Source organism: Leptodactylus fuscus, chromosome 6 (assembly GCF_031893055.1).
Source record: "Leptodactylus fuscus isolate aLepFus1 chromosome 6, aLepFus1.hap2, whole genome shotgun sequence".
NCBI classification, from domain to species: domain Eukaryota; kingdom Metazoa; phylum Chordata; class Amphibia; order Anura; family Leptodactylidae; genus Leptodactylus; species Leptodactylus fuscus.
In genome coordinates, this window is record NC_134270.1 from 59,919,083 (window position 1) to 59,941,106 (window position 22,024).

A 22,024-nucleotide genomic window follows, 5' to 3' on the forward strand; every position below is an offset into this window, starting at 1 on the left:
TCTTTATTAATTACATTGTCATGTTCACTTCACATTAGCATACATTTATCTGGAAGCGCTAGGAGATGAAGGAGCTGGGAATCGCTCTCAGCGGGCTGTGATTAGTTTCACCGCAGGGTAACATTGCCAGCCTTGAGTGCAGGGTTTTGGATGTCTACACAGCAAATCACACATCCACTTTATCACACAATGTGAGCAGCTGTCAGCCTGCTAGAAAGAAACCTGAACTGACACAACTTTGTAATGCACTTATCAAGAGCTCTGCTTGCTTCAACTACATTCATTGTTTATTTCCCGTAAGCCTGTACAGTCCTATATCCTTCGCACAGAAGACGATTTGTTATAATGCTATACAATCTAGTTAATCTGAGCTAATCGTATCAACAGTACACATCTTTCTATTGTCCTAATAGTTTGTTACAATGTATCACTGCAGGTAAAATGTATGAGATTAATGTTCCATAGAATATTGGCTAGACTGGATACAAAAGTGGCAAACAATTAGCTGTGAAAAGTATTTTAGGGGGTATTCACACTTGTGACAGTGTTCGCTCTTTATGATTCCGCCGAAATGCCAGGAAAAACAGATTAGGCACGGCTTGCTGATGGTCAGTTTAAAAACCCATTAAATTCAATGGGTTTTTAAAGCAAACTGCCGGTGTCCATATGCAGCCTCTCCGCCTTGAAATTGTTTTTTTTGCACGGACACATGTTGAGTCCTGTATGTCAAGAACTGGCATAGATATCCTATATAACACAAGGCAAGGTTTCTACCTATTATCACAAAAAGTGTTGAGTTAGGAGCCAAACGAGGGATGTGGTACATCTTTGACACAGGAACATACCCTAATATGGTGGTGGACTTCAGTAAGTGGAGAAGTTCTCCAATTCCGGTGGAGATTGAAGGGACAGGCATTGAGATAGACAAGACCTATTAGTACCCGTGTGTGTTCTTCAATGATAAACTGGACTGGGCTGATCACATGGATGTGCTGCACAGAAAGGGTCACAGCAGGTTCTACCTGCTCAGGAGGCTGAGGGCCTTCTTTGGTGTGGCCTGCTGGGGGGTAGTATACCAGCCAGGGACAGAAATAGACTCGATAGGCTGATTAGAAGGGCCAGCTCTTTCCTGGAGAGCCCCCTTGACCCAGTACAGAAGGACACTGTCCGTGGTGAGCTCTATGCTGGAGAATAAATCCCACCCCATGTATGAGGCCTTGATGGCACTTGGCAGCACTCTTAGTGACTGGCTGCTTCACCCCAAGTGTGAGAAGGAGCGCTATCGGAGGTCTTTCCTCCCAACCGCGGTCAGGCTACATAACCTACATCAGGCCAAGAGAAGATCACTCCGCACAGAAAACTAAATGATCCTGAAGTCTTCTATGACTCCTAGTATTTTCTCCTATCTGCTATTCCGAGTTTGTGTCTCCTGCAATATATTACTGTTATTATCCTGTATATGTATTATAATGCTGCTGTAATCCACTGACATTTACCCATGGTGGGACTATTAAAGGATAATCTTATTTTATCTTATTTTATTGTATTTTATCTAATAACCTTTGGGTGTCATTTATCCCAAGAGGAATTTAGTTAGTTTTGCATTGACATAATTTGTGTACCATTCATTTATCTAATGTCGTGCTAGTATCCAGCTTGCATTGCCTTGTTATTTTCTGAATTCTCTAATTTCTGAATTTATTATCTTATCTTTTGCAATTTCATAGATCTGGTGCCTTGGAAATGCAACCCTTCCTCAAACTAACTGGACAGTGGACAGTGGCACCCATGGCCTGGAGATTCCCCTCTTGCCAGTGGGTATCGAATATCAGGTTCAGGTGGCAGCTGTGTACGATAGTGGTATCGGAAAGCGCAGTAACATGAAATACATCTTTAATAGTAAGGAAATTCGGTTATATAAAATGTGTCAGCAAGTAGAGGTCTCAAGATTTTTAGGCCCTGCAGACACTCAAGTGTCTATAGGGCCACCATTTGTTACCTTCAGATGAGACCTCTATGTGCCAGTAACACATCTTATAAGATGCATTGTATGGACCATGGTACATTTCTCACTGCTCCCCTGTTTATCCATCGTCCTGCAGAAACTCAAATGATGGAAGAAGACTTGCCGGATGGAAGGATTCCATTGGATCTCCTCCTCCAAGTAATAAAACACCCTGCCTTCATCGCCACTGTAGGTGGAGCTACCTGGCTCATGCTGATGGCGGTGGTCATCTACTTATGTCAGAGGAACTCGAAACGTTACAACAAAAAGAAACACAGTGGTGAGAAACCATGTGGTCATATCCTATATTATATTGTGGTTATGTACTAAATATATAGCTGCAAGTCAGTAAGGCCCCGTTTCCACGGAGTAACGCACCGCTCATTCTGACACGTAAACACGTGTCAGGGTGAGCGCTGTAAAACAGAATCCCATTGACTTCAATGGGTGCCGTCTTACGCGCACCACACATTGAAATCAATGGGAGGCTTTTTAACCCATTGATTTCAATGTGTAGCGCGAGTAAGACGGCACCCATTGAAGTCAAAGGGATTCTGTTTTACAGTGCTCACTCTGACACGTGTTTACGTGTCAGAATGAGCGTCGCGTTACTCCGTGGGAACAGGGCCTAACATAAGTAAGATTATATAACTGTTCAGTGATTTCAATAATGGGCTGCAACCTTCTAGCCATGATATAGAGGCTGGTTGTCAGAAGTATTCGATGAAATAGCTGTTACTGTAGTATAAAGTGTGTGGAGATCTAAATGTAAAAATATTACTATTATATTATACAGTAATACATTCAGTGATGTCCAAAGGGTCAGGTTCTGACAATCTATCAGTCCTGACATAAGGGCAAACTTATTAAGCAACTTATGGTGAAAGATAAATTACTTTTTAATCTCACCCCTCGCAGACTGTGGCAGGGGTACAAGGCAGTCGGAGGGGGTAGGACCTTCATGGCCCAACACATTTAGGATTACTTACTTCAGTAGCACCTGAAATCTATACAAATTAAATTTGGGATAGAGTTCAGATTTCTGTAGGGGGCTCTCCGAGGAGAAGCTGAATTAGTAAGGGCGGGTTCACACCAGCGCCCGCTCTGCGCTTTCAGGTTTCTGTCTCCTGCCTGAGAAACTGGACAGCAGACGGAAACCGGCAGACAGTTTTCAAACCCATTCATTGGAATGGGTTTGCAAATTGTCTGCCCGTGAGCGCCCAAGAGCATCTTCTGCCCTCCGTGGTGAAACCGTTTCTTTTTTAACCAGACACAGTTGGACATGCAGGACTTTGTGTCTGGTTAAAAAAAACAAAAAAAAACGGTTTAGCTGCAGAGACCAGAAGATGCTCATGGGCGCTCATGGGCAGACACTGAATGCCGGGTTTCCGTCTCCTGATGGCAGAAGATGGAAACCCACAAAGCGGAGACCGGGCGCTGGTGTGAACCCGCCCTAAGAGGCCTATGTCTTTGTATACTTATATGTATTAAGACAGGCAGGTAGAAGGCCAATAGAGACTGAATGTTAGCAGTAATAAATTGAATAAATATTACAGATGTTTTTAGGTGTAACCTTTACTTGTAGTTTTATTTGTTCTTCCAGGTCTTTATCGATTTACAAGTGAAGACACCATCATTAAACACAGGTAGGAGATTTTATTCACTGGTGAAATGTGATGGAAATAATAAAGCCCCAAAACTTTCTAATACACTTTGGGAGATATTTTCTATATCAATTTAGAAATATTTTTGCATTAAAAATCTGTCATTCATGCTTTATATTATTTGTTTTAGGCATGGGAATACAGGGGGCAAGTTTGCAGCGGCTTAGCCACAATAGACTTCGTGGCAGATAACCCACTGCAATGCGCAGTAGTTGTGTAATATATGAGGTTTAAACAAATCCCATCCAAACACTGCTGAATAAAACCTGTAGTATAGTGTTTGTTTCAGGGTCGGCCTTAGTTTTTATCTTTTGCAGTGCAAATATAAAAAGTTGGGCTAGCTGCCTGAGAATGGTGACTGAAAGCTGCGGCATGCATCAACTGATTTTGACTCTTTTTCGCCGAGACCAGCTCCATCGCAGGATATCTGCTACAGGCATCCCTGTCTTGCGAGTCCCCAGCTTTAAGTACTTTTTGTGACTTGCAGAAAATTGGATTATATGCCTTACGCTACACCAATATAACCAATATGTCCTCAAAAGTTTGGTGCAAAATTGTGCATATCAGTAAGTAGTATAAAGTTACAAAAAAGTGTGAATTATCCTGGATGAGCCACTTTTATACATTACCGGTATTAAATCTGTTTAGTAAATCTGCCCCTTCACTTTTCCGTTCCTGTCTGGCTCCATATTTTATGTTTGCTGTCAGTGAATGGGAACATTTATTGGTCACACCCAGAGGTTGGAAATCTGCACAGAATTGGAACAAACCCTCAGTTGTGAGAAGTATTATATAAAGGCAGTCTAGACAGTCTAGACTACTCCAGATCTTTCAACTGTCCTGGTAGTTTGTTACAATGTTTCGGTGTAGTTAAAATGTATTAGTCTGCAGTCCAAACTGTGTGGCTCAGGCTAGGTTCACACCTGTGTTTGGTCTCTGCTCATGAATTCCCTTCCCCATTCTGCTTTAAAAATGCGAAGAAAAAAATCTTTCAAGAAAAGTTGAGTGGAAACCCAGTGGGCCCCTTTATAGCCCATGGGTAACCGTTAACCACTTTTTTTAAGCGGATTAGGTTTTTGTTCAGGGGTTCTGTTTGGGGAAACCCAAACACAAGTGTGAACCTAGCGTCACAGAAGATTTTCACTGGGTCCCACAAACCCACAATAAGGCATTGGTGCTTATAGGACTCCTAATGGGATCAAGGAGGCTCCTCAGTAGTCGGAGTGCACAGAACCACCAGCCATTCTCAGCACTACGTGTGCCAGACAGGTCATAACTCAACATGAAAGATCTGTTAAGAGATGAGTTTGTGGCAGCGCCATTTACTGCCTATAAAATATCGCTCTGTTTCAGCGATTTTTCTGCTTAATAAGACTCATTTGCGTTTGTCCTTCACAGGCGGCTGTAAATCGTTCCCTCGGCAGATATAGTGTAATGTACACTTTGTGTGACACGTCTCTCACAGAGACATCTTACATCTCACCAGCTCTGAAATACGAGCCCTAACCTGAGAGGGAATATGGGCCCTCCTGATCTGCTTTATTACAAGTTATCATACTTAAAGGGACCTTGTTACCCATTAATGTGTCCTAATAACTAGAGGTTACAATTGAGCTGCATTCACCATGCTTATTGAGTCACTCTATACATACATTACTCATCCTGTACTGATCTTTAGTTGTACCCTATGTTAACCTCCAGAGCTGCACTCACTGGTCAGGACAGAATGCTGGGAAAGCCAGCAGAATATAATATATTGAATGGGGGGATGCGTTGACTAGCCCAGACTTATATCCTGGTCTTTTCAACAGGATGGACACAAGTGACTCTCCTTGGCTCTCAAACACCTGGAAATCTGCTTCATGTTCCCGAAACTACAGCAGCACGACTAGTATGAACAGCCAGTTACTGTGGATGGAGAACAAGGACACTGCAGAATTTCATAAATCTAGTATGTACAGTATTCAGTATTTTCCACAAATGTGTGCTGACAGCATGAGTAGAGGAAGTAGCATTGCTAAGCAGATTTACTTGTCATGGTTTTGGGGAAGCTGGGCGACAGCCCGTCACATTGATGTAATGGTGGAAATTTATTAAGACTGGCACTCTGTACACCAGTCTTAATCTATGGTCTGAGAATAATTAAGTCGCACTCTCATGTGTCTTCTGTAGCCCTCCTTAGTCTTTGCCCCACTCTGCCCATCATAGTAAAAAGTGGTGAGCGGAGTGCAGAAAGTGGTGTATTTTTGTCATAAAAAAGGCCTTTCCAAAGATGCACCTCAACTAATCTCATATACATTAGGAATACAAAGAATAGTGGATTCCCCCTGGTGACAGTATGATGAGATCATTGGGGAAGGAGGTTTGATTTTCAAGGTGTGAGCAGTGTCACCCATCTCTGCCACCTCGGGATTCTCCCTCATACAGGGACTTTGTTAGTGATGATAGCGCAGAAGCTTTAATTGAGTTGTGCAGATTTCCCTCATTCACATGTGGACTCCTCCCTGGATTTGTTCCAGCAAATTAAAGCTCATGATTTTGTGTTTGTCATTCAGCTCAGGATGCGAATTACTAATCCTGACAGTGCCAGCGCTGGCGAGTAATGTAACACACTAACACATGGCGGGCATTACAGAGACACACTGACTTTTGGACAATGACACGCTAACACATTTCATGACAGGACAAGGGCACACTAGGACTTCCAGGACAATGCCACACAAACACTTGGGGTACTTAATACATTGACACTGCCGTGCCAGGACAATTAAACACTTGTAGTATGAACAATGACATACCAACACTTGAGAGAGCAATGACAAACTGATATTTGGGGGACAGGACAATGCCACACTGACACTTGAGGTATGGACAATAACATAATGACAACTAATATGCAGGACAAATGACTTGCTAACATTTGAGGTGACAGGAAATGACGCACAATGATACTTGTGCCGCAACCCAGTGGAGGAGACCAGAGAGTGAGAGTAGTAGAGACACTGGCTGTGCCACCTTAGGTGGGGGACACTTCTCCCACACTCCAGTCCCTCCCCAGGGCCGAACACAACGGGGGTCCTGCAGTACTACCTGATGGTGGTGATAGTGGTCTTGTTATCCCCGGGGCACTTCTAGTTGGAGAGGGGAACTCTCTACTCAGAGCCGGTGTTGTGGTGTTCAGGAGGTGTTCAGTGACTCAGGGAATCCAGAGTTGCAGTGAACCAAGAAACTGTTTATTTTCAACTGAAACCATTTGGCAAAACCAGCAACTTTGCAGATGGGGTATCAATTGCAGTTCAGGCCCACTGCCTTGTTCATAGGAGGCCACCCAGAGATGTTGTAGGCTCTTGAATAAAAGTCCTCCACTATCCTCTCGTGCCACTCCCTGTGAGATGGGGATTCTAGAAGGGCAAGGAGTTGCTGACAAGGTTCTGGTTACCTGGAAGTTAGGACTGACTGCGTACCTCCTGTCAGTTCCTTTGTTGCTCCTCCTGGCAAGGCTGGCATATGTCTCTCAGAGACGCTGAAGTATATTCCCTGTCTCAGGGCTGTCTCTGGATGAGCTTGGGGTGATAAATATTCCTCCTAGAGGTTGTGCTGGTGACGGAACACAGTCTTGGCTCTTTCTGCACACAGGTCAGGCTGCTACTCCGTGAGCTGTGCAAGATGGCTGCAAACACTAGACTGAGATTGCAACTGCCAACTAGGAAAATATAATCTCCTCATAACCCCGCTCAGTGGCCTGTGATTGGCCAGGGCTGAACCAAGCCAGTGGTTTGAACTGCAAAGGGGAACATGGGAACATCACATAAAACACAGAACACATAGGAATGGACAAACCAACCAAACCTGGAGGCACAAAAGACAAACACAAGAAAACAGCAGCTACTCCAGGATGCTGCACTTGTAGTGAGGAAATGATGACACAATGACATTTGGACAACAGACAATGGCATGCTGACACTTGGGGGACTAGACAATGACTTGCTGACATTTGGAGTGACAGAACAATGGCACACTGACACTTCGGGTACTGTATCGTAGAGTATAACGTATTTCCTTCCTCTTCAGCTATCTCATTTGAGCGCAAGAGTGATGGCAGCCGCAGTCAGATTATCCCACTGGTCCCGGACAGCAGTATGTATGGAGCTCTGTATGTGGATCTCCCAGGAAAGGACTTGACAACATTTCAGTGCTCCTCACCTGTCAGGCCCCCAGGGATGGGTATTAGTTCTAAGTCGGGGATACCTTTAGGACTGTATGATCACAACTTGTTCACACACCTGCACTGTCACGGTAGTGCCAACAACATCACACATGGAGTCACAAGAAACAAGATACCTGGGAAACCTGTGATCCCAGTACCACCAAATGTGGCCCTAAAGGAGCCCTGGAGCCACAATATCAAAAGAGGTAAATTGAAAAATATATACTGCATTGTAGAGAGGGGAGATGTAGGCAATGTGCTACACTGTATAGTGGGAAGGTGTTGGTAATGTACAGCACTGTATAGAGGGAAAGTATAGGTAACGTACAGCACTGTATAGAGGGGATGTGTAGGTAATGTACAGCACTGTATAAGAGGAAAGATGTGGGCACTATACTGCACTGTAAAGAAGGGAGGCATAGGCAATGTACAGCACTGTACAGAGGGGAAGTGTGGGTACCGTAGTGCACAGTACGGAGGGTTAGTGTAGGCACTATACTGTATTGTAGTGATGGTAGGTGTAGGCAATGTACAACACTGTATAGTGGGGAGTAGTAGGTAATGTACAGTGGCGTAACTACCGTGGTAGCAGCTGCCACAGGGCCTGGGACATTAGGGGCCCGGCGACAGCCGCTACCACTGTGTTTTTTTTGTTTTTTTTAATAGGCCGTTACCGGCTGGAGTTACTCCAGCCAGTAACGGGCCCTACTTACTTACCGATCCTGGCAGGGGCTGGGATCGGTAAGTGACGCCACGGGCCCCACAAGCACTATTATACTCAGGGGTCTTTTCGAACCCCCAAGTATAACGATCGGAGGCCCCGGAGAGGTAAGGGAACATAAAAAACATTGTTACTTACCTCTCCGCGATCCGGGCATGCTTCAGGCCTACGTGCGTGATGTCATATGACCCACCCGGGACCTGCGTCCATATGTGTTGCGACGCAGGCCCCCCGGTCACATGACGTCCCAGAAGATGGCTGATAGCGGATGCAGCGGAGCCGGGAGATAGGTAAGTAACAGTAGTTTTTTATGTTTGTATCCCCCTTGGTCTCAGATTATTATACTCTGGGGTCTGAAAAGACCCCAGAGTATAATAATTGTTCATGGGTGTCCACAATGGGGAATACTACTGTGTGTAGGGGCCAATATGATGCATAATACTGTGTGCAGGGACCACTATGGGCCATGATACTGTATGCAGGGACCACTATGGGCCATGATACTGTATGCAGGGACCACTATAGGGCATAATACTGTGTGCAGGGGCCACTATGGGGTACAATACTGTGTGCAGGGACCACTATAGGGCATAATACTGTATGCAGGGGCCACTATGGGGCATAATACTGTGCAGGGACCACTATGGGGTATAATACTGTTTGCAGGGGCCACTATGGGGCATTGTAGTGTGCGCAGAAATGTGGGGGGCTGTCAGGTGGTAGAGGTCTTTGGCGTCGGTCGGGGGGGGGGGGGGGGGCATGTCAAAAGTTTGCCACAGGGCCCCGCCATTCCTAGTTACGCCACTGGTAATGTAGTAATGTACAGCACTGCATAGAGGGAAGATGTGGGCACCTTACTGCAATGCAGAGAGGAGAGGTGTAGGCAATATACAGTACTGTATAGAGGAGAGTTGTGGGCATTATACTGCAATGAAGAGAGGGAGGTGTAAACAATGTACAGCACTGTATAGAGGGGAGATATGGGCATTATACTGCATTGAAGAGAAGGGAAGTGTAGGCAACGTACAGCAGTGTATAGAGGGGAGATGTGGGCACTATACTGCTTTATAGAGAGGGTAGGTGAAGGCAATGTACAGCACTGCATAAAGGAGAGGTGTAGGCGCTGTACTGCACTGTACAGAGGGAGTTGTAGGCATTGTACAGGACTGTATAGAGGTAAGATGTGGACACTATACTGCATTGTAGAGAGGGGAGGTGTTGGCAATGTACATCACTGTATAGAGGAGAGGTGGTGGTACTGTACAGCACTGTATAGAGGAGAGGTGGTGGTACTGTACTGCACTGTACAGAGGGGAGGTATGGGTACTATATAGCACAATAGAAAGGGAAGGGTAAATTGCCTGAAAATCAATTTTCTAAGTTTCTATCATTTGTTCTCCTTCACTAAAATAATGACTCAGTGTATTCTCTTGCACCAACAGAGCTTCATCATGTGAATAGCGCCCCTCTGTCTCCCTGTTTCCAGATGGAAAGCAGCAGCAGCGTTCCCAGTGTAAAGAGTGAAGAAGGGAAACCAACAGGGAAAGGTGAGATTGCTTGCACATATGTCATTGACACAATTACCTGCAGAACCATCTGCTCAGCATCATAGATACACCAGAGATTTACAAAACTTCATAAGAAGAGCAGCAATCCCTGACTCCAGCCAAAATTGGTCTTGACACGGACTACACAGTCATAGATGCATTGATATAAAGGGAAATTGATAGAGTGTATTACTATTAGAGATGTATGGGACACCATAGCAGTGCAGGGGGATGTATCTATACCTCACCCTAGTCATTCTGTCCTGGAATATCTGGACGTGATAGACTTACTTTTCTCCTCAGCAGAATATGCAAAAGTGATGAAGACCTTCAGTTCCCCAAAGATTCTCCATTACACCACATCACTCAAGGTGATGGACCTCTTGCCGTACAACAACCCCCTACCACCACCCCCTGTCCCTCCACCTGAAGAAGAACTGAGCAAGGGCCGACAGAACAAACCGTAAGATGTCTTTTTTTTCCCTCTAACCTATGAATACTTGTAGACCTGTAGTTATGAGGTGGAAACACTACAGATTGTACCATACTGCAAAATGCATTTGCCTTGAATTAGGGTGCTTTCAAGTTCAACCACCAGAGGGCAGCACTGAATCATATATTGTGGATGGTAATAACTGCTTAGTTTAGCTATATATCGAAAGACTATCGTCCAATAATAATAATAAATAATTATTATAAATAATAATAATTATTATTGATCAGTTCCAATCCCTGGCTTCCTGCTCAGTATGTCCATCACTCCATCTACCTAAAGTCTTGCTTTCTTATTGTGCTCCATTGCAGCATGAAAAAAGTGATTTTATGTCACAGCAATGTTGTGGCTAAGATCATTGTGTAGCTCTAACCTTAAAGTACTGAAAACATCTGCTTTATAGTGACTGATTTCTCTTGAATCCATGTGAATATACTTGGATGATGGGGTGTGCACACTGCCGCTTGTGTTGTCAGTGTGCAGACACTCATATGGTGATGTATGAGCCCCCCCCCCTCTCCCATTCTTCACTTCAAGGTTAACCAAATGATGAGCTGTAGATATTGCACATTATATACAATATTCACATTTACATGTGTAAAATTCCTGGTAAGTGGTTAAATGTCTATTGTGTAAACTTCCATTGTTTCCTTATTTGTACCCATGACTCCATTCAACAGACAATTATTCTGGAAATAATGGACTGTTAAAGCCGTGTTCTGCAGATGTGTGTAGCTGCTACACAGAGGGATATTGGAAGTCTTCAGCTATATACAGTATATTATTTAAAGAGGACCTTTTACCACCTCCAACAAGTCCAGCTCTTCAAAGCATGTTATGATTGCTGCTCCAGTGATTCTGGCACAGTTGGAAGTTTTTCCCTAACCCCACCATTCCTAAGCAATCATGTGTAATGCCTTTGCCCTCTGCGCCATCCTCCGGGCACATGCTACAGCAGAGGAGGCGTATCCATTTGGGATCTTCTGCTCCTGTTGTTTTAGCACATCTGACTATTCGTTGCAGTGTGTCAGCCCAGCCAGTGCTATTAGTTCCCCTCGTTACTAAGGAGTTAATATTAGTAGCTATTTGATTGACATCCTTTCTTACCAATCAAGCCTGGGGTGGATTCCTGATTCCCTTTATATAGTTTTCCAGCTCTCTCTTGGAGGCTTGCTATTAGCTTCTCTGATTGTGCTAGTGATATATTGTTTACTGATATAAAATTTCCCTTTGACTATTCTTCTGGTTCTGATTCTGTACTTCTCTGCTTGATTGGTTCTGACCCCTGGCTCTCTTGATTATCCGTACCTGTTTGCTTGTCTTGTCTGCGTTTTGTGTTCCACTTGTATTATAGGAAGGGACTGTCACCCAGTTGTCCTCTACCTCCTAGGCTGGTTGAGGAAAGTAGGTAGGGACTGGGTCTGAGTCTAGCCTGAGGACTCATGGTCTCCGTCCATCTTCTTCTCTCACACATTCCTGCAGCAGTTACTGAAGAATTGCTTAACTGGCAATTCCCTAACACAAGGCTGTTAGTTTTGGTGCCTGATATGCTATTTAGGGTCTGTACTGTCAGGAGGGCAAGAGCAGATAAGGGGTGTCATTCTGAGCTTTGACAATGGCTGCCTCTAACTGAAGCCATGAATCAAACCTCCTGCCTGTCACCGCCCTTCTGACATTGCAGGTCTGAAAATAGCACATCAGGCACCAAAACTAACAGCACTTGTTGCTCAGGAATGGTGGGAGCTAGGGAGAAAATTCCAACTGCGCTGGAATGAGTGGAGTGGTGCCTATTAACTGAGACTGTAATTGTAAAAGCCTGCAATACAGATCTGGAGTAGTTACAGTTTGTAACTCAGAATCACTATCATACAGTATATGTACATGGTGAATCTACCAGCAGAATAGTGAGCACAGCTCTGAAGTATAATGAAAACTTTATGTAACTCAGGATCAGTACAAGATCAACAATGTGATGAACAACTTGTTTTATTTATTTCCTTTTAGGGTACTCAAAATGACAGCTGATCCACAACAGAATAGTAGTGAAAAATCAGTCTTGCTCAGTAAAAAGAAGTCTCCGCCGGACACACTGCTTTTTAGACAACCATCAGCATTGTCTGTCCACGATGATACTGTGTTAACTCCAGATGATGTGGCCCATTACCTGGAGTTTAATGAACAAGTAGATCACATCAGGTTAGTGATAAACCTTGGAAAACATTGTCTTCTTTGCTGGTACAATTGCAATTTTTGTTGCACTGTAGTGTCATGTAAATCTATTGTGCTTTCTTGGAAACATTTGGACTTTCTGTATGCAACCTCTGCTCATAAGAACACATCTAGAAAAGTGTGAGTCACATAAAAGGGAGTCCATGAACAAAAAAATTTAGTCTACTGACAGACACTGACAGCAGCCCAACACTCTCATCCATCATTTCTCTTAGTCTGTAACATGACCATGATATTTCGGTGTCATGTCTAAAAGGACAGTGATTGCGGTTCCCCCAGCTGTAAAAACTAGTACTAGTACTCTCAGCATGTCCTTACAGTCTTCATTCACAGTTCACTTACTAGACCTTGCGTTATGGTTCACTTGGGGATTTTGTGCCCTATCTAGTGCCAATACTTTTCAGTACCATAAAACGGGGCTCATAGATCACAGAGCAGGAGAAATGTCTTCCCTGAGGAGCCAAGAGTTAATTCATCGTGCCGCACATTATGGCTGAAACTTTCCAGGTCATTGCCAGAAAGGATTACTCCTCACAATTAGCTATAGCTGCGCTGGCTCGGCATATTTCTGTCCGTCCTCCGCTTTAGGTGACTTTCTGTAGTCAATCAATAGCTGAACTAATGTCTCACTGCAAAATTTACTGGAATTGTATTGATCTCAAAACGATTCCTGTATTGCAGACTGGGCAGATTGTAGAGCGGATCATCCCTGAATTGTTTGCCAAGTTATACTGTAATCCATTAGTTTATGCAATTGCCCATGAACGTCAATGAATTTCTAGAGTTGTATATGCTGTTAAATGTGCGCGCAAGACTGGGAAATATCAGTAGTACGATCAGAGGCATAACTTAAAGCTCCAAAGCCGCAATGCAAAATATGTAATGGGACCCCCACTTCCCATGTGTTATCTATAATGCTGGAGTACTAGGGCCCCTTAGGCTAAGGGCCTGGTAGCGATTACATCTTCTATAGCTAAGCCTTTGAATGTGATCAGTATTACATTTGCTATTTACACTGCATTATGTTGGACTCTTTGTAATGAGAACTTTCAGGAGCTGTAATGCCAGTCTTCATAAATCTGCAGCGTGTCCAGAAAGTACTTGGGGTACTTCAGCATCTTTCAACTAAGTCATGTTCATTGCAGCACTATCTGGTGGCTAAAGTTATAATGATGTCCTGTAGTGTAACAATGTATAGTAAATGAGATCTTGTCAATCTCAGCTGAATCTGAACATGAGGTCGCATGAAAAGCACTATTTGTGCAGGAAAATGGAAATTTCTTATGAGTTTTTGAGTAGTTTTGTGGACACCAGTTTAAAGAGGGTCTATAACCTCCCCCAAGATTATTTAACTGCCACCACCGCATAACAGAGCACTAGAGATGACTGAGTAGTGAAATATTCGAAAATTCGAAATTCGATTGGAGTAGACCTCAGTATTCAACTATTCGATCAAATATCGAATCCCATTATAGTCTATGGGAAAAAAAATGCTCGTTCAGGGAAATCAAAATTCGACCAATTGGAGTCACCAAGTCCACAATGACACCTCAGGAAATGATGCCAGCACCTCTGGAATGCAACTGGGACAGCAGGGGAAGCGTGCCTGGGGGCATCTAACATGCCCAAGTCCCAGTATTACGCCACCATCACAGCCTATCAACTAGACACTCCGAACTCAATATAACCTCTATGGAAAGTGGAAAAATACTAGGAAACCCTCTTTCCTCTACATTAGTATGGACAGAAAGACAAATTTTAGGCTAAAGAAAAATTAGCATTCACACCTTTAAATCGCATTGCCCATGACAACCACAGATGGCATAGGCAAGGGGGAAATCAAACAGCACCCACCCTTAACTGTCATTGTGTATGTGTGTGTGATGTGGTGAGACCTCCAAAAATTACTTTTGTGGCCCTTGAGGTGAGCCCTTCCAAATTAAGTTAGAGGCCCTTAAGTTGAGGCATACAAAAATTACTTTTCAGGCCCTTGGGGTGAGCCCTCCCAAACTTAGCTTCAGGCCCTTGAGGTGAGGTGAGCCTTGTTGCAGCAAAGTTTTAGGCCCTTAAGGTGAGTTGAGGCTTGTACCATCAGAGATTGAGGCCCTTGAGGTGAGTTGAGCCTTGTACCAGCAGAGATTTAGGCCCAAAAACAGCTCCTGGGAGGGGGCAAGGTTGGGATGACTCTGCTGGGAAGATTGGGCATGTTGGAAGGAAGGAGGGGAAGACTCTTGTGTAGGAACACGACTGGAGGTAGTGGCTGACTGGCTGGTGAAAATGCAGCTTGAAGCATTATCCACTAGCCATTGTAACACCTGTTCCTGGTGCTCGGGCCTCGTCAGTGTTGTACCCTGCACCCTGCTTAACATTGCCATCAAGCCAGGGATTGTGGATGAGCGCAATGCTGGCTGCCCCTCACCAATAGGCATTGGATCCGCAGTAGCTTGACCGTGGCCTTGGCCCCCTGCTGCATTTCCACGCCCCCATCCTCGTCCCTTTGCGCTAGCCTTACACATTTGTACTATGTAACAGGAGATGGGCAAGGTATATAGCACCCAGATAACTCTGTATGTTAGAAGTATATACTGAGCTTAAAACACGTATATAACTGGAGATGGGCAAGGTATATAGTGCCCAAATACATCTGTATGTTAGAAGTATATACTGAGCTTAAAATATGCATATAACTAGAGATGGGCAAGGTATATAGAGCCCAAATACCTCTGTATGCTAGAAGTATATACTGTGCTTAAAACACATATATAACTGGAGATGGGCAAGGTATATAGAGCCCAAAACCCTCTGTATGTTAGATGTATACAAGCGTACTGTATAGCAAGGATACACCTAGCTTACAACAGGTACAGGACAGGATATGGGAAAGGTAGATTGGGGGAAAAGGTGTTACGGAATTGGAGCCCTAACCCTTGTTAGCTTTTGGGAAAATTAGTTGCAAAAAGATTGTATGTACAGATGGTGTATATATATACAGATGGTGTATATACAATCTTCAAGCAGTGATAGATCTAAGTTTAGCTCTTATAAGAGCTGTTGGAGTAAGATTCCTGCCTAAATAATTCTAATCGCTAGCTAACCCTGGCAGAATGTCTATCCCTCTCTACTTCACAGTTGCATCTGAACCGAATCTGACACCCACTATTCTTATAAAGTGAAGGTCACCTGATTTAGCCAGCCAATGACTGTATACGTTTTTTTTTTTCAATACCTACGTTGTCCTAGTTCCTGTCCCACCTCCCCTGCATAGTTATTGGTGTAAATAAGCGCCAGGGAAGGTGGGAGGGGAATCAAATTTTTACTGCGTTTACCGCGTGGTATTCGACAGAGTACAAATATTTTAAATACCGTAATATTCGATCAAATACCTACTCGATCGAGTACTACTCACTCATCTCTACAGAGCATATTACAATAACTGCCACCACCGCATTACAGAGCACATTACAGTGATAACTGCCACCACCGCATTACAGAGCACATTACAGTGATAACTGCCACCACTGGGTTACAGAGCACATTACAGTAGTAACTGCCGCCGCTGCATTACAGGGCATATTACAGTGATAACTGCCACCACCGCATTACAGAGCACATTACAGTGATAACTGCCACCACCGCATTACAGAGCACATTACAGTGATAACTGCCACCACTGGGTTACAGAGCACATTACAGTAGTAACTGCCGCCGCTGCATTACAGGGCATATTACAGTGATAACTGCCACCACCGCATTACAGAGCACATTACAGTGATAACTGCCACCACCGCATTACAGAGCACATTACAGTGATAACTGCCACCACTGGGTTACAGAGCACATTACAGTGATAACTGCCGCCACCGCATTACAGAGCACATTATAGTAGTAACTGCCGCCGCTGCATTACAGGGCATATTACAGTGATAACTGCCACCACCACATTACCAAGCTCATTACAGTGATAACTGCCACCACCGCATTACAGTGCACATTACAGTAGTAACTGCCACCACCGCAATACAGAGCACATTATAGTGATAACTGCCACCACCGGATTATAGAGCACATTACAGTGATAACTGCCACCACCGCATTATAGAGCACATTACAGTGATAACTGCCACCACTGGGTTACAGAGCACATTACAGTGATAACTGCCACCACCGTATTACAGTGCACATTACAGTAGTAACTGCCACCACCGCATAACAGTGCACATTACAGTAGTAACTGCCGCCACCACATTACAGAGCACATTATAGTAGTAACTGCCGCCACTGCATTACAGGGCATATTACTGTGATAACTGCCACCACCACATTACCAAGCTCATTACAGTGATAACTGCCACCACCGCATTACAGTGCACATTACAGTAGTAACTGCCACCACCGCATTACAGGGCACATTACAGTGATAACTGCCACCACCGCATTATAGAGCACATTACAGTGATAACTGCCACCACCGCATTACAGGGCACATTACAGTGATAACTGCCACCACTGCATTACAGAGCACATTACAGTGATAACTTCCACCACCGCATTACAGAGCACATTAGAATGATAACTGCCACCTCCGCATTACAGAGCACATTACAGTGATAACTGCCACCACCGCATTACAGGGCACATTACAGTGATAACTGCCACCACCGCAATTACAGAGCACATTACAGTAGTAACTGCCACCACCGCATTACAGAGCACATTACAGTGATAACTGCTACCACCGCATTACAGGGCACATTACAGTGATAACTGCCACCACTGCATTACAGAGCACATTACAGTGATAACTGCCACCACCGCATTACAGGGCACATTACAGTGATAACTGCCACCACCGCATTACAGGGCACATTACAGTGATAACTGCCACCACCGTATTACAGAGCACATTACAGTAGTAACTGCCACCACCGCATTACAGAGCACATTACAGTGATAACTGCTACCACCGCATTACAGGGCACATTACAGTGATAACTGCCACCACTGCATTACAGAGCACATTACAGTGATAACTGCCACCACCGCATTACAGGGCACATTACAGTGATAACTGCCACCACCGCATTACAGGGCACATTACAGTGATAACTGCCACCACCGCATTACAGGGCACATTACAGTGATAACTGCCACCACCGCATTACAGGGCACATTACAGTGATAACTGCCACCACCGTATTACAGGGCACATTACAGTGATAACTGCCACCACCGCATTACAGGGCACATTACAGTGATAACTGCCACCAGTGCAACAGATGCCTCTTTTTTTTACACAAGAGTTGTTTTTCTCCAAATATATAAAAGTGACACATATAATGTTGGTGTGTTGTTTGTCAGTGTAATGTGCTCTGCTGAAGATGCTTGGGCGAGGTGATGTACTCACTTTAGTTTTTGTATAAATTAGAATCTTTCATATTTATCAATAACTAAAGGAAGTACAATGTCTCCTCCAGTATTAGGGACAACTACATATCCTGGGCAACAACTGAGGAATCTGTATAGGGATATAACACATAGCTAATAAAAAGGCATCCAGCGTCCACATCTGTGAAAGTGTAGGGTTGTATAAGTGGGTACTATCCTTACGTAGTATTGTAGAGTGTTATTACCACAGGCAATGTCTCACTGAATTTCTTCCGATTTACAGCAGATCATTAATAGCTGACAAATGGTTAATGGAATAATTTTTCTGATCACGTCTCTAAATGATCAGACATCCTGTCAGCCGTGTCCACATATATCTGTGTATCTGGGAGGGAGAGATTAATTAGACGATGAGATATTGATTGATGCCTGAGATTGCGGCCAGTTTTATCATGTAGAATCGCCATGCCAATGTCATCACTGTAGATTAACTCTCGCTGTTCTGTGCATCATTGAAGGTGACATACATGGATTATAATGACATATTGGGGGTACTCATCAAATTTACGTAAAAATAAAATATCATTTGTTCCTAATTTCATTCGTAATAACTATTAGACATATTCATCATTCTTTTACATCATTTTGTGACAGATTTGCACCTGTCTAGTAATATTTGCGATTTCTCACATGGTATTGAGAGATTATTCATATTTGACAATTGCGCCTAATAAAAAAAGACACATTTCATGACGCAAAATCACTTCTAAAACTAAATCTGGTGTAAATTAATTGATTTCTCCACCACTCATACCAATGTCTAGCCTGTCTACCTGTCTGTACTCTAGATTTAAGATAAGATAAGAAGAAGATAATCCTTTAATAGTCCCACAATGGGGAAATTTCAGTGATACAGTTTCATGGATGGTACATATATAATAAGAGAGAAACACATACAAGCACATGGCAGATAGAGAAATCCTAGGAATCATAGCAACTAAAAAGAAAGAAACAAAGACACCTTGCAGGATCATTTAGTTCTCTGTGTGAAGTGATGTTGATAATACAGCCCGACCGTTGTTGGAGGACATGAGGAGGGGTCACAGCATGTAGATATAACAGGTAGAAACTTTTTTTGCAGAGGTGGGGGACATATGCAGCTATCATGATAACATGTGGCAGTTCCTTTGGTAGGTGGTGAGATCTCATGCTCACAGCTGATAGTTCGGTATCTTGCATCAGCACTATTGTCTATTAACCACAAAAAAATGCCCCAAATATCCTTCATCACAAGCCCTCCTTCTTTCTTCTTACCACTGTGTTCTACTGCCCAAAGAAGTCTGAAGCCATCCAGGTAGACAGGGTGCTGCTCTCTTGCCAGCTTCCATAAACTCCTGGGGTAGGTGGGTGATGGTAAGTTTCCAGGCTGTAACAGAGTCCCACGTGTCCACAGTAAAAGAAAGAAATACCAGTCAGCTGTAGGCATCTTCACACATCAGCAATAGACGTCAAAAATCATCTCCTTGAAAGAAGTCCACACTTCCATGCAGATTACTCTCCATGCTTTCTCTGCCGCATGGTGAAACATGCTGTCCTTAGCTCGTGGAGGGATGGTAACAGGCACATGTGCACACAGGAAACTCCAGCTGAATCAGGTCTTGAGTCTTGTCCATGCTTTAAAGAGGTATTCCCACGTCGCATACTCACCAGTCTTCACTGCTGTAAAATCTTCTTTCTTCTTGGTTTCTTGCATCATTTGGTGGGCCGGGTTTCACATGCAACCTGCCGTTTAGCTCCGCCCCAAATTAGTGTGTAGCCCCACCCACTACATAGTGTGATCCTATGGGGCGGCTGAAGTGCCTGTGATGTCATCAAAGGTCCTTAAACAACACTATATGCACAATATTGGAGTATGAAGTACAGGCAGGAGCAACTCCATTCTGTGTTACATACAGAGACTGCCTGTTTCTGCCATAATGAACATAATTGAATTAGCTAGCCTCATAACTGGGAGAACAGAAGACGAGTTCAGAAATGAAAGCAGCTCCTCTCCCCTATCTGAGAGCAGGAAGCTAGGTCACATGGTGCAGACACAGGAATAGCTAGAAACACAGGCTCGCTCCCGTGCACTTAGCCCCTCCTCCCTGAGAGCACACAGCCACATCACTTGACTTTTGAGCAGATAAGTCAAGGGCTGTGTCAACAATGAATTGAATAAAGTAAGATAGTGGACAAACAAAGCAGTTTTGCTGAAGCAGTGTATTTAGGAAAAGTCTTACATCCACATTGACAAGCAGTATAGATAGGATCCTTGTGATGGGACAACCCCTTTAACAATAGAAACAAAAGGAAAAAAAATACTCCACAGGGTCTTCCATTTGATTTATAGTTGCGAATTCATAGTGCTAGTTTGCTTGGTTAGAGGATTCTCGAAGATACAGACAAAGAGAGTGAAAAGGAGAGATAAAGGTTGGTCTCAGCTTGGAGCTCTGTATCGAGGCAGCCACACAATGTTGCGCCATCAACTGCAACTTTTCATAAAAAGTGATGCAAACTAACTCCAGTCAGTGGGTAGTGTAAAAAGTAGAGTAATATTTCAGGACAGACTTATAGATGTAACTAATTTATGAAATATAATTAATATATTTGGTAAATTTGGTTCAAATTGCGCCTATGCAGATTTCTGCAAAACTAACTTTAAGAATTCTTCTAATCGTCAAGTTCCTCCATTGCGCTTAAAAAATACCTTAAAAAATAGCTTTTTTATTTGTCCTTGTCACAAGTCAGATGCTGTTACTGTACCTATATAGTGTGTTCCTATAATACATCGGTGAGGGTGCACCACCTGTCACAGGAATTAGAACAGAGCAGATGACAAACACCGCTACAGAAACATGTTGGGGTGACCAGACAGTCCTATATTGAGAAGTGCACATGTTGGAAATAGGAATTTTAAGGTTTAGTTAGGGTACCCCAAATAATAGGGGGTGGGTATGAAACCCTCCCAATGAGAGTCAAGAGATTTGTTGCCTCCTTATACCATAGGCTCAGGTTGGTTAGGCACTGCTTCTCTAGCTAGCTGGTTGATATACATGTAGATACATAACTGGTCACAGGAAATTGTATGCAATATAAGACACTGCCTCTCAGTGCTTACAGACTTGTTTTATTTCTACTGGTACTTATTGCTTGCATTGTCGCTATATAACATTTATATGTGGTATTTTTGTGCCCATAGACATCCTTCTGAGAGTGATTCTACCCTCCCACGGCCATTCTCCACTTCATCCAACACATATGGCTACATCTGCAGCCCATCAGAACTGGCAGAAGGAGATGCAGCCGATGAAGATGATGACCTGGACCTGGGAGAGCTCAGCTCATTAAAGTCCTATAGAAAGTACTGTGAGACACCGACCTCGAGCATCAGTGAATATGAGAGCTCCATGGCGGGTTCTCTGATCAATGGTTGGGGATCGGTATCAGAGGATAACTACACCAGTGCCCGTTGTAGCATGGTCAGCTCTTCAGATGGCTCCTTCCTTATGGATGCCAGTTTTGCTAAAGCCTTGGCTGTGGCAGTGGATAGCTTTTGCCTTGGCATAAACCATTCTGAGCCTGTAGGAATAGATCGGATCTCCACTGGTGAGTTGTGAGTGTATTACTGCTTGTGATGCTATAGTAGACTCTGAACCTACACACATATAGTAAGCAATTGTATGTACAGAATTGCAGGCAAGAATTGTGACAGAAGTTGCATACCATGTGTGTTT

General features: G+C 43.7%; 1 protein-coding gene across 2 annotated transcripts in view; it reads left to right on the plus strand.

Moving 5' to 3' along the window:
* ROBO4 (roundabout guidance receptor 4) overlaps positions 1 to 22,024 on the plus strand; it is a 66,371-nt gene that overhangs the window by 33,966 nt on the left and 10,381 nt on the right. For both annotated transcript variants that reach the window (XM_075280071.1, XM_075280072.1), the window contains 9 exons: positions 1,728 to 1,899; positions 2,103 to 2,285; positions 3,609 to 3,651; positions 5,481 to 5,620; positions 7,741 to 8,082; positions 10,040 to 10,144; positions 10,451 to 10,607; positions 12,642 to 12,833; positions 21,490 to 21,896. In XM_075280071.1, coding sequence (XP_075136172.1) covers positions 1,728 to 1,899; positions 2,103 to 2,285; positions 3,609 to 3,651; positions 5,481 to 5,620; positions 7,741 to 8,082; positions 10,040 to 10,144; positions 10,451 to 10,607; positions 12,642 to 12,833; positions 21,490 to 21,896 — 1,741 coding nt within the window. The remainder of the gene's footprint in view (positions 1 to 1,727; positions 1,900 to 2,102; positions 2,286 to 3,608; positions 3,652 to 5,480; positions 5,621 to 7,740; positions 8,083 to 10,039; positions 10,145 to 10,450; positions 10,608 to 12,641; positions 12,834 to 21,489; positions 21,897 to 22,024) is intronic.